The sequence below is a fragment of the Meriones unguiculatus genome, chromosome 15 (genome assembly GCF_030254825.1).
Source record: "Meriones unguiculatus strain TT.TT164.6M chromosome 15, Bangor_MerUng_6.1, whole genome shotgun sequence".
Lineage (NCBI taxonomy): Eukaryota > Metazoa > Chordata > Mammalia > Rodentia > Muridae > Meriones > Meriones unguiculatus.
In genome coordinates this window covers 15,871,529-15,885,277 of record NC_083362.1, presented here as the reverse complement: position 1 = coordinate 15,885,277, position 13,749 = coordinate 15,871,529, and the positions used below count along the sequence as shown (strand labels likewise).

General features: G+C 42.3%; 1 protein-coding gene and 1 pseudogene across 2 annotated transcripts in view; both read right to left on the bottom strand.

Moving 5' to 3' along the window:
* Positions 1-13,749, bottom strand: part of Tmem232 (transmembrane protein 232) — a 237,619-nt gene that overhangs the window by 216,295 nt on the left and 7,575 nt on the right. For both annotated transcript variants that reach the window (XM_060368256.1, XM_060368255.1), the window contains exon 3: positions 4,531-4,666. In XM_060368256.1, coding sequence (XP_060224239.1) covers positions 4,531-4,649 — 119 coding nt within the window. In that variant the 5' untranslated portion in view covers positions 4,650-4,666. The remainder of the gene's footprint in view (positions 1-4,530; positions 4,667-13,749) is intronic.
* Positions 12,483-12,987, bottom strand: LOC110558558 (large ribosomal subunit protein eL18-like; annotated as a pseudogene).

Below are 13,749 nucleotides of genomic sequence, written 5' to 3'. Positions count from 1 at the left end.
TGGGCATTAAAGGGGCCACAGACTCTTCTCTAAAATCATCTGCAACTTGACATAGTCTCTAATTCTGTTTTGCCATTCTTTAGATTGTGAACTCATGACGCAGCCTTAATAAACCAAATAGTCTGTTGAGCTTTGAAAATGAAGATCTCCAACTTAATAGTTACGACTAAATGGAATTCTGAGTGGATGTGGGAAGAAAGAGTTGTTTACATCCTAAATTTTGAACAAAAGTCATTTAGAAGAAAATTTAAAATACTTCCCTTTCTAAATCTTTGCCCATGAATGTATAAACCTTCTCATCTGAGTCTGGTGACATTACAAGGGCTCTCAAGGTTGTCCCTATAATGTCTGCTTTAAAACAACCAAACTTCTGAGATTTAATGTCATCTGTCCTCAAATGTAATTATTAATCTCAAAGAGATTTAGTTTCATGAGTAGCAATATTTGAATCCATGTATTTAAACAACAAAGACAAACTTTACTTGAAAGAACATGGCATCTTTGTAGCTATTTTTCAGTTAGTTCTATTCTATTGCAATAGAATAGTAAGGTGGGTATAGCTTTAAAAAATTGTTATGTATCTCAAAAATATCTCCAACAGTTCAAGGGTTCCCTGCACAAAGAAATGCTGAAAGATTTTGAGCAGATGCCACAGATGCCATTTTATTGAAAGAAGGACAGATTCTTCCATAAATGGTACTGGGAAAACTGGAAACCCATATGCCAAAGATAAAAGTAGATACATCCCCAAACATAAACCTAAAATCAAAATAGATCAAAGAGCTAAATGTAATACTTTAAACTATGAAATACTAGGAGAAAATATGGAGGGAGCACTGGCATGAACAAAAACTTTTTGGTTAACATCCCTAAAACATGAACAGCGAAAGCAAGAGACAAGAATAACAACCCGTCAAGACAAAGAAAAGAATTAAAAGCTGAAAGGGGAGGCAGAAGAAAGGGAGGAGACATTCGCAAAGATCCGTTTGACCAGGACTGATATGTACAATGTTTGGGGACACAGTCAACAACAGTACAACCAGGTAACAACAATAAAACAGAGAGGTGATCTGGGTAAATATTTTTAAGAAATAAAGAAATATAAATATCCAACAAATTAAAAAAAAAAAAGAACTCTCAGCATCACTAATAATCCAGGAAGTAGAAATCCCAACCATAATATTCCACTTTACCCTGGCAAAATGGCTATATTTGGGTGGCAAAATTCAGTGAAATATGAAAAAAACATATACTCTTTTTGACTGTGGGTGAGAGTAGAAACTAGAGTGGCCATCATTGAAAATGGTGTCACTATTCTTAAAGACAAATGACCAAAAAAGAGAACTAAATTAAAAATGAAACTATCAGATGACCTGTCAGTTCCAGCAGCCAAGGAAGACCCAATGTAGAGTAAATGGATAAAGAAAATGTGATACTTAAAAAGAAAAAAGAAGGAAAGAAATGTGGTATAAGCACAGAGTGGAGTGTTATACTGCCATAAAAAGAAGGAAATCCTGCCACTTAGTAACATGATGGAGCTAGGGAGTAATTCAGATACAGTAACATATTCTAACATATCCTCAGTTACATGTAGAAGCTAACAGAGTTTGTCTTCTCACACTTGAAAGTAGACTAGTGATATCGTGTGCCAACCAACACACAGGTAGGAATAATAAACCCTAGTGTTCTATAGAACAGTGAGTAGAGCTTTAGAAATCATTATGTGTCTCAAAAATATCATGGTGAGTTCAAGAATTCCCTGCCAAAAGAAATGCTGAGCATTCAGAGTAGAACACTACACTCTCTTCACATGAAAAAAAAAATACCACAACATGTAACATGTGTATCAATTTAGGCAAAATTTAAGTTCTAAATTCACGTGTCTTTCGCACTGACATGTGATGATCTTCTAATGCCACAAGGAACTCTCTGATCAAATACACTCCCTTCTTGGGAATACGATCACAAGGTGTGTAATGGCAATGACATGCAAGGAGAAAATGCAGTCAAACAGATTTTTTATTTTCTCTCCATCAGGAGTTGTGCCAGGGAATGCTAAAATTGAGTCAGTTCAAGTAGAAAGTTCAGCTCAGTTCAAGGGCGTGTGAGGAAGAGGGTAAACCAGAGTGTACTATTTGTCGGTAATGTGTATGAACATCTCTTTCCTATATTTGAATGTGTAAGAATCCAGGAAAACGGCTCTAAGAGGTAAATCTTCTCTGCTAACCCCACTGGTTCAAAGCCCAAAAGTGAATGTATTATTCAGCTGAATCATCTGGAAAGAGAATAGAAACAAAGTGGTGACCAAGACTGTAGACATTGCCTATAGCTTTGTTACAGAGAAAGTAATGTCACGAACTACCATAGAAACACATTTCAAAGGCAAGAAAATGAGTTGATCTGCTATAAAATGGCAAAATTATTGTAATCAAGACAGACATTTCTTTTCCAAGTAGAAGACCCAAGATATGCAATCTAGGACGGTGCATTTGCATAGGAGGTCCACACTGTTTTCTCGCTACTTTGTAGTCTTCAACATAGACCTTCCATTTCATGGCCCCAAGTGTCTGCTCTAGCTGCTGCAATCACATCCCAGTTCCCACTAAAAGGAAGCAACTAAGAACAAGATTGCTTCTCCTTGTAAATGAGCCAAAATTAAACTATAACAAAATTTCTGCTAACATGAAACTTAATGGGATCACGGTCATATTAACAGCAAGAGGATCTGGAAAATGCATGCCTTAATGTTTCACTATGTACCCTACTAAAATTCTGTTAATGTCATCAAATGAGAAATTAGATCTCAGCAAGGAACAATCAGCAGTCTGCCACAATGACCACCGATGACCACAAGCTCAATAGGAGGAGACCATAACAATTATCACCAACTAGAGTGATCAATTCTCAGTTTATCATTTGTGTTATATAAGGCTAATTTGCAATTGTATCCTGTAGTGAGAATTTTTGGTTTCTTCAAAAACACAGAAATGTTATGGGAATATGTTTTTGTTTTAATCCCAGGTGTGGGCTATGGGGCTGCTTCAGACTGTCCACTGCGGCTGATTGTGATTTGCCTTGCGCTCTCACAGGGGCATGATTTTGCAAGCTACAGATAGTTTCTGCAAGTGTATGACATTTGGAATTCTGGGGCCTCTTGAGAGGCAATATAAATGCTCAAGCCCAGAAACAAGCTACAGCAGCTGCTCCTGCTGTGCTGTGCTGTGCTGTGCTGTGCTGTGCTGTGCTGTGCTGTGCTGTGCTGTGCTGTGCTGTGCTGTGCTGTGCTGTGCTGTGCTGCTGCTGCTGCTGCGGTGGTGGTTGCTGTTGTTGAGGTTTGTCAAGTGGTCATGTGCAAAGAGACATGTGCAAAGAAGAAATTGGATATCCTGACTAAGATCAAACTTGTCCCAAGGAACTTGATGCCCCTAATCAGCAGGAAGCATAATAACAACACCCCCTTTCTCCTCTATCCTTCTTTCTCTCCTTCCTAGGGTTGGAAGGGTGGAGAGGAGTGGAAGAGTAAGGGATCCACAAAGTAGCTAACGTCAGCTACAGTATCCCTTTTAAATGCTAGACCATGGAAGAAAGGCTCCATTTCCATATTATGTTATTCTGTGATCTTGGCAATGTCATTTTGACGAGAGTACAAGGGAATAACGGGACACAACATGCTTGCTTCTACAACTGAGAAGTTAAATGATTTCCTAGTGTTGGAGACAGAGTCAGCTAAGCCATGGATTTGTGATCAGATCCAACTACAGAGAGGATCTCTAAAAGAATTGCCTAGCCAACATTACCCAGCCTTGTTGTTCTCATATCTAATGTCTTTGACTGCTCAGATAGACCAATCATTTTTACTTGTTTATGTGACATATTGATACAATATTTAATATATTAGAGGCATTTTCAGAACTTGCAGTAAAACTCCATTTTTAGATGCTATATTATGAATTGCATCTTTATCACTATGGATGATAAAAGTTGATACCTTTTCCCAGCTGCCCTCATTTTATACAGATTAGTATGATGTTACAACAAAGCCATAACCACAACTAAGAAAAAAAAAAAAAGAAAACATAGAAAAAATATAATTCTTCTGACTGCAAAGCTTTTGTAACAGCTCTCTTAAACTGCACTTGCACTCATTTTAGAAACTTTATCCCAATAATTTTAAAATGGGAAAGTATTCAATTATGTCTAAATTTAAAATCAAGACTAAAAGTACCACTTAATAATAAAATAATTAACTTTTTATAAAGTTTCTGCTCATGCATATCATGAATCCAGTAGCAGTTTAAGTTATTTAAAAAAACATAACAAAATGTTTATTTTAAATAACATGTATAATTCAATTTTTTGCAACATATGATAATACAATGCATGAAACTAGTTAAAACTATTAAACTTTTACATTTTTATCTCCAGATACAAAGCTGACGTTTTTTATAATTTCATGATTTTTTTAAATTTTCAAAATTATCTACGATGAATCAGAATGCTCACATAAGAGGCATAAAATCTGAAACTTACTGCGGTTTGTGACTTTCCTTTCTATTCGCACTTTCAAAATTAAATTTCAAGAGTTGTTCATGATAAGAGGAAGATATTACTCCAAACTTATTGATCACGGGTGCTTTCTTATCCGGCATAGTTACGGATTAGAAACCTAAGGAAAAATTGTAAATTCTTGTCAGAATACAATACAAAATAACAAATCATGTGCAGAACTTATAAAAATCAGGCTTACTAAGGAACTATTTAAACTGACTCATGAGGATCAAACTAACATTAGAGCCCAAGCCCAGGCGGTTTTTTTATTATGTCACCGGATAAGTTTATCCATTCATATGATTTGTAGTCTTTTTATAATCTGCTTTATTTGCAAAACGACGGTGTGGTGGTTTAAATAAAAATGGCCCCCACAGGTTGATGAGGAGTGGCATTGTTAGGTGTGTATCAGACTGGCTCTGTTGGAGGAAGTGTGTCACTAGGGGGCGGGCGTGGAGGTCTCAGAAGCTCCTGCCTGGCCAGTGTGCCACTGTCGCTTCCTTTCTGCTGCCTAAGCGCGCAGACCTCCAAGCCACCTCTCCAGCACCACGTCTGCCTGCACGCTGCCACAACTGGTAACGGACCGAACCTCCGAACTGTAAGCCAATTAAATGTTTCCCCTTGAGTCTTGCCCTAGTCAGGGTGTCTCCGCACAGGGCAAGGAGAACAGAGCAGCTGGCTAGGACCGAGAGCTACACGACAAGGTCTCAGTCACTGCTCTGTTCCTGGTTCTTCACTCTGTGCAGGGAGCGGCTCCACCCTGAGTGTCTGAGCAGCAGCGTGGAATGTGTCAGTTGTTCAGAACAAACACTGGCATAGGGCAGGCTGTCCACTAAATGCTGGCAACTGCCAACACCCGTTACGCTTAGTGGAGGTTTGCTTTGTTTTTTTAGGTAATTTGTTAATTTCTTTTTGCATTTCTTTTCTTTTGACCGTTTGGGTTATGCTTTCTCAGCTCTCTCTATGAGCCATCTTTCTGAAAAATATCTGAGTATAATTTCATGAGTATATAAACCAAAAAACCAGGGCATGCTATGCATATCTAGTGGAATATTTAATGCAAAAAATTAAAGTGAGAAAATAGGTTGGTCGTGTTTATACTGAATTATTTTTTATTTTTAGATAGATAAATTCAAAAGCTAAACCTGTGTATCATTTAATAGTTTGATTAAAAAAAACAAAAAACAAAACAAAGTATACTCAAGTGGAGTACAGAGGAATCATTCCTGAAACCATGGACAGTTACAGAACAAGAGGGTGTTCTCAGGGCCTAATCAGAAGAGAGTGGACAGACTGCCTCTCTCAGGACCAGAAGAGAGCCACAGAGCGAGGGACTGGAGGAGGACAGTGCTTAGTGAGAGACGTGTCCTCTGGCTGAGGAATGAAGCCAACTTGAGGCTTCCCTGTAAGAAGCTTGGAGTTTAGACCTCACTTCTTTGCATATTTGTGTCAAAGAAAGATAAAGCATTTATGACCATGGCAATAGTCATCAATCAAATAATGTCAACATGTTTTCAAAGATATGAAACCAAAGGAATTTTTTCCATTTTCCTTTTTGTTTTTGTTTTGTTTTGTTGTTCCGTTTTCAAGACAAGATTTCTCTGTGTAGCCTTGGCTGTCCTGGACTCACTTTGTAGACCAGGCTGGCCTTGAACTCAACAGTGGTCCTCCTGCCTCTGCCTCCGAGTGTGGGATTACAGGTGTGCGCCACTGCACCTGGCAAATGTTTTCTCCTTTTCAAACATTATTTTTCATAGGGTAGGGTCTTCTGTAGCCCAGGCTGGACCTCAATTTATTATGTAGTTGAGGATAACCTTGAACTTCTGCTCCTACGTTCTCTACCTCCCAGATGCTGGGGTTACAGCCGTGTGTCACCAGCCTGGCTCCTGTGGCACTGGAGGGAAACACTGCTCTGTGCACACTAGGCAACATTTTACCACCTTTATCGTACAGGCGTATCAATCAAGTTTGATATTTTCAAACCATTGAAACAAAAGTGTGTTCTTTCTGAATGCGTGCTGTGTAAGGAAGAAATAAATAGTACTCCCTATATGTCACCTCAATATTTTTTTAAAAGTTCAAAACTAAAAGAATTTTGAAAGAAAGCATTAAGTTAAAAAGCAAGCAGAAGGAACCTTACACCTTTGTAGTGTCTCTTAATGAGGCGCTCTGTTACTAAGACTAGCAGACTGAAAGGTGTTCAGTTTTGAAAGCAACAGCTAAGGACTACATCAAAGCTGTTTTCTTATAAATGGTTGATTCTGCAAAACAAACATTAGCTCACAAAACCCTTTTCAGGAATGCCATATTTCATTCCGTTTAGCTTTCGTTTACAAGACAGGAGCACAGTCACAGACAAACAAATCTAGTAACCTTTTTCATGCTGACTTTTTAAATACACATATCGCGAACCCTGGCAATTGCTATACTGCTGTAGCAATTTTAACATAATGGCTAGCTTAAAGTAGAATTATTGGGGCCTGTGAGATGGTCCTAGGGTCAGAGGCACTTGCCGCCAAGCCTGAAGACCTCAGTGGGATCCTCAGGTCCTACATGTAGAAAGAGAAAATCAAAACTTCTTGGAAGTTTTCCTCTGACCTCCATATGCATACAATAGTGTGTGCATGAACACACACACACACAAACACACACACACGTGTCAGCACTCAAGGCGGTGAAACCTGGGAGAAGGCAGCCAATAAATGAGGAAAGACTAACGCCAACTACATTCGGAGCATCAAGCTGAGGGTTAGGAGGAGTCACGTGAGTAACTCATCCAACCTCAGCGACAACCTGCATGCGGCAAAAACATGTTTTTACACAGAGGTACGCAAACAAATAACAGCCAGCTGTCGTGAATAATCTGAAGTGGACTCACACCTATCTGCTGCACCTGGGAGGGCACGAAAGCACACTCCAAGAACAATTTCTTGGTTTGGAAGAAACTGTGGTCACCAGAGACTCTTGTTTTCTTGGCGTTTTCTCACAAGCACGCAGCACTCTCCTAGCCCAGCTTTCATCTTAGACCATGCTCCAACAATACACAAATAAATCAGATTTTTAAAGACCCTGGAAAAACAAGAATCATTGTATACAAGCAAAAGTAGCGGTGAACAAGCTAAAACTGAGAGACTGCATTTCTCTTTAGAGAAGTTGTTAAAAATTAAGCCTGTATGAGACACCAGCGTTGTCTTGGAATGAGATCCTGTCAAAGACGAAAAGTAATTCAGACGAGCAAAGAACTGAACAAATGTTTTTTTATATTTATTTTTATTTTGTGTACATTGGTGCTTGACTACATATATGTCTGTGTGAAGGCATCGGATCCCCTGGAACAGGAGTCAGACAGCTGTGAGCTGCCGCGTGGGTGCTGGGAATTGAACCCAGGTCCTCTGGAAGAACAGCCAGTGCTCTTAACGGCTAAGCCACCTCCAGCCCCTGAACAAACTTTTTTTTTTTTTTTTTAAACAAAAGCCAGGGACCTTAGTCCTACAGTGTTATTGATCTGACCTCGGCCAACCAATGGACTTGGAAGCACATTTCTTACCAAACATGCCACGCAGGTGAGGCCATGGCTGGTCTGCCATTTTCACCTCCCGGCTTTGTTGAGGTGAGTGTACTCAGGGAATAGACGGCGAAGCTTTGAATATGTAAATGTTGTGAAAAGATGACCATAGCTAACAGAAATGTGTATCCCCTCACATGAAGACTCTTTCTCTGTGCGGGGAGGACATTTAAGACTCTTCTCAGGAACATTCATTATGCTTTGTTCAACTGTGGTCTCTGGGTTGTACGGTATCTGCAGATCTCACCCTTCCTGTCTAACTGAGCTGTGTGCCTTTGGCTAAGCGTTCCATGTCAACCTCAGGGAAACGCCTTTCTACTCTCTGCCTTTTGAACTTGACATTCTGGGTCAAACACGAGTGAGATCATGCAGTTTTGTTTTGTTTTGTTTCTTGAATCTGGCTCATTTCGCTCAGCAAAACATCTTCCATCCATTTTTGTCACAAATTAGTCTTTTTCTTCCTTCGGGCCAATCTATTATTCACACATGCATAGTGTATTTTTCCCCACTGATTTACTAACAGACAGCTGTGTTGATTCCCCTGTCTCAGCTCTTCTGCTACAGTGCACACACCCTTTGGGACAGTTTTCGTTTCCTTTAACTACGTATCCAGAAATGGGGCCTGAGTTAGTCTTTATTCCTTCCGTATCAACTTTCACTTCTGTGTTTGCCATCTAGAGTTCTAACTTTTGAGACACTCGGCAAAGAACATAGCCAAGAGCACCTACACGTATTACACAGAATTATGAGACACCGAATGAGTGCTGTCTTGTGCCTCTAATTTGTGGGAACTTATTTTTGTGGTGACAGAAAACTAAAACAAAAATTTATTATCTATCGAAGTAATATTCAAGCATAATGGGTTTGTAAGTACAGAATCAACTTCCATACAAAATCATTTTTAGTTTCACAGAATTTAATAGGAAAACATAGGAACTAACCACTATTTTAAAACTGAAAACACAATATTCATGTTAGATAAAAGTTGAAATTAATATCTTAAATTGATTTTAAAAATTTAAATTTCTGTTATACCTGTCATGATTCCTATGAGATGTCTTTTTTACAATGATTGTTATTAAAATAAAATGTATAAATAGCAATATACTCATTAGTCTGTGCAAACAATATTAAGAAATTACATACATAAAGAAATCCAATAAAATGTAAGAGCATCGTGTTCTTTACTTATTTTTTCTCTATTACCTTCTCACTACTGTGACAAAAACAGAGTTATGTAAGGAACAAACAAGTTCTTTTGGCTCACAGTTTGAGCTGGCACAGTGGCCGGAGAATGAGGCAGCTGGTTAGATCCACATTCAGGAAACGAGAGAGGGTGTCTTGGTCAGGGTTTCTATTGCTGTGTCAAAACACCACGACCAGGAAAGGGTTTGTTTGGCTTACACTTCCAGATCACAATCCATCATTAGCGGAAGTCAGGACAGGAACTCAAGCAGGGTGGGAACCTGGAGGCAGGAGCTGATGCAGAGGCCGTGGATGGTGCTGCTGACTGGCTTGCTTCCCATGCCTTGCTCATCCTGCTTTCTTAAAGAACCCAGGAACACAGCCCAGGGATGGCCCCACCCACTCTGAGCTGGGCCCTCCCCCATTGATCACTAATTGAGAAAATGCCTTACAGCTGGATCTCAGGGAGATAGTTTCTCAAATGAAGCTCCTTCCTCTCTGATGGCTCTAGCTTGTGTTGACACACAAAACCAACCAGTACAACTGACCCCTGCCAACTTGACACACAAACACATCGCTATTAAGCCACGACCCTTCCTTTCTTATTCATCCCCAAGATCTCACGGGAAAAACATAAATAACCCACAGTCTTTACAAAGTCAAACATCAAAATTTCAATCTCGTTAAAACATCCAGTCTCTCTATAAAATCCAAAATCTCTTTCATAAGTTCAAAGCAAGCTGTGGGCATCTGTAAAAATCAAATTTAAATTAAATACCTTCTTCGAGAGGGAAGAGCCAGGGCACAGCCGCATTCTGAACTGAGGAAAACTAAATTCCAACCGTATAAATGACTCAAATGGACAATGCGGGGATTTGCCCTCCATCCTGTGAGCTTCCCGGAAGGGTGTGGGTCACTTCCGCCCTCTGTGGCACACGGCCTGTCTTCTCTGCTCCGGCTGGCTCCACTCCATGGCTGCTGCTGTTCTTGGTGGTCATCCCATGACTCTGGCATCTCCAAAACGATGGGATGATCTGTGCAACCGGGCTGCACCTTCAGCAATGGCCTCTCATAGGCTCCCTTCATGGTGCCAAGCCTCGACTTCTCCGCATGACCCCTTCAGTCCTGGGCCTTCATCTGCCACCTTCAGCAATGGCCTCTCCTGGCCTCTCACGGTGCCAAGCCTCAGCTGCTCTCCATGACCCCTTCATGCTTTCAAAACCAGGACCGCCCGGGTGAGTCTTACACATTACCAAGCCCAGCTGCCAGCACGAGGTACAGCCATGGCCTCCTGTGGAGCACAGTTTCTATGTGCTCTCAGAAAACTTCACCTCAGTGATGGCGGTCTGTTCTTAATCACCACTGATGTCTTAGCTCCAGCTCACCAGCCTCAACTGTCCCAGGAATAGAAATTTCACCTCAGTAGTTCTGGTATCTTGTTAATCAAAACTGATTGTCCTGCCCCCGCTAACCAGAACCACGGCATCTTAAACCAAAATAGCAACAGCCCTGATAGAGTGTTTAATCCTCCCTCTGAAATTTCACAAGCCAGGACTCTGCACTGCTCTCAACATTCTCGTATTCCAAGCTCCTACAGAACATCTACCGAGCTCTCCACGCGCAATGGATTTTCTAACCCAAAGTTCCAAAGCCTTTCCACAATCTTCCCCAAACATGGTCAGGTCATAGCAAAACCCCACTATGCTGGTACCAACTTGTCTTAGGGTTTCTGCTTCCACTGCGAAACACCATGTCCAAAAAGCAAGTTGGGGAGGAAAGGGTTTTATTTGGCTTACGTTTCCATGGGGCTGTTTCTCACCAAAGGAAGGCAGGACAGGAACTCAAGCAGGGCAGGAACCTGGAGCTGACGCAGAGGCCATGGATGGTGCTGCCAAATGGCTTGCTTCCCATGCCTTGCTCAGCCTGCTTTCTTATAGAACCCAGGACCACCAGCCCAGGGATGGCCCCACCCACCATGATCACTAATTGAGAAAATGTTCTACAGCTGGATCTCATGGAGGCGTTTCCTCAACCGGGGCTTCTTCCTCTCTGATGTCTCCAGCTTGTGTCAAGCTGACACGCGAAGCCAGCCAGCACGGAAGGACACTGCTGCCCAGCTCCCCTTTCACTGCTGTCTGGGACTCCAGCCCAGGAAACAGTGCTGCCTACCATTCGGATAGACCTACCCACTTCAGTTAACCTCACTAGAAAATCCACATAGACATGCCCAGGGCCTAGTTACCACCATGCCTCTAAGACCCATTAGGTTAACGACCGTGATTAAGCCGTGAAGGTCATCTGTCCCATTAAGAAGATGGATATTTAAAATCATCATGCTTGTTCTGTGTGCACATATGGGGTTCTCGTTTCATAATGACTTTCTAGTTTTGAGAGCAGTTTTAGGTTCACAACAAAAATGAGACGACATAGAACCTGATACAGATCCTTCTCCCGAACCCATATGGCCCACCCCGTCATCCACATCCCCTGTGAGAGAAGTGTGTTGGGTACACCGGGAAGCTGCGTCGATGCAACATTATCATTCAGTGCACCGGTCACGCTCAGCCCTTTCATCCATCCTTCTCTCTCACCCCTGCAGCTAAGACGGTGGCGCTCTCTCTCTCGCGCGCGCTCCACCTTGCCTGTGTGGAATCGCACAGCCTTGGGCCTCTTCAGATCTGTCCTCTCAGGTCTCAGTGTTCACTCGCGGTGCTTCTCGGCTGTTCACGGCATGTGCCGGCACCTCTCTTCTTCGGTGTCTCACAACCTCCCAGCATGGATGTACGCCCTATCTGTCTACTGAAGGGCATCTTTGTGGCTTCCGATACTTGGCAATTATAAACAAGGCTGTCACAGCACACGTGTGCAGGGTTTTCCACAGACGTGTGTTTGGACTCATACAGGTAAATACCCAGTGTGTGACCGCTGGGTTGCAAGCGTGCAATATGCTTTGTTTTGTAAGAAGCTTCTGTCGTCTTCCAGGGTGGCTGTGCCATTTTTATTTCCTAACCAGCTGACGGAGAGTCCTTATTGTCCATAGTCTCATCAGCTTCTACAGTGTCAGTGTCTGAGATTTGGCCATTCTGATAAATGTGTAGTATATTCATTGTTTGTTTGGGTTTGTTTGTTTTTTTTTTTCAATACTCAAAGCTTTTTTTTTTTTTAATAACTGTAGGATCCAGGGTTAGTTTTTGTAACCATGCCTCACCCTTAGGCCTCTGGCATGCTCGAACTTCAGACCTTGGAGCAGACGCAGGGTTTGGTGTAGCTATGTGGGCTTCCTGGGACCCTTCAAGGACCAGACAGGAGCATGGTGCTACGGCCCTTGGGAGGCTCCCGGGCCAGCTGGCCGAAGGTGAGGATCTGACTCCCAGCCTTGAAGAGGCCACTTACGCCTGCTCACCCGCAGTGCACACACCTTCAGCCTGGACACTTCCAGAATCCGTACGCCATCTGTGACCGTCCCCGCAACCACAGCCTCGTTCTCCCAGCCAGGAAGCTTGTCTTTTGGACCATCAGGACAGGGACAGAGAAGGCTGGTTATTGCAACTCACGAATAACCTTTTCAGCACAACCTGACTGAAGGCAGAGTTGGTTCACCTGACCAGCCCCTGCGGGTAGTTGTCCTAGCTCCGGGGCTCTTTGCGCCAAACCTTTCAGTCCTTGTTGGGGCGAATGTCGACACCCATAATAGCACCTCCTCCTTGGCCAGATCCAGAAAGCTACTGGATCAGTTACTCAGAAAGTAACTGTCTGAGTTTGCATTTCCATGATTACGTGTCACTGGGCTGGCTTTATGCTTTATCTGTCCTGTGCACATCCTCTTTGGTGAGGCGTCTGTGAAGAGTTTTGTAACCAGCTGTGCATTTTCATCCTATTTAGTCATAAGTAGTGCTGTGTATGTCTCTGTATGTGTCTCATAGCGTTCTTTATTGGATGTAACTTCTATTCCATGAGTGTCTCCTCACTCAGAGCGCTATCTGAAAGTCATTGGCACACTCAGGGTCCTATACGTTTTCTTCTGCATATAAACCAGGTGATGACACTTATCGTCACTAATAACTTTTTTAAAGTACACTATTTAGACAATAATCCACTCCAACACGTGTAAGCTAAAATGGACACACTGGCATTATCACAGTTCTGAGACGCAGAGCAGGGGCCTCCAGGGACGCCAGACTTCAGGGAAAGACGAAAGAGAGAAAACATATGCGCCTGGAAAGTTTTCCATAGCCACTCAACTGATCTGCTTTTCCCAGAAGATTGGAGAGAAAGGGACCCCCTAGAAAAAGGGGGTGGGGAGGAAAGAGGCAAGGAGAGCAGGAAGAGGCGGGGATGGCAGAGAGCAAGGGTGGTCTGGGGTCCCTATAGGAACTGGAGACTTGAGAGGAGTGTAAAGACACATTTCTGTCTCCTATGCAGTCCTCAGTAAGAGGATTAGGAGAGCAGTC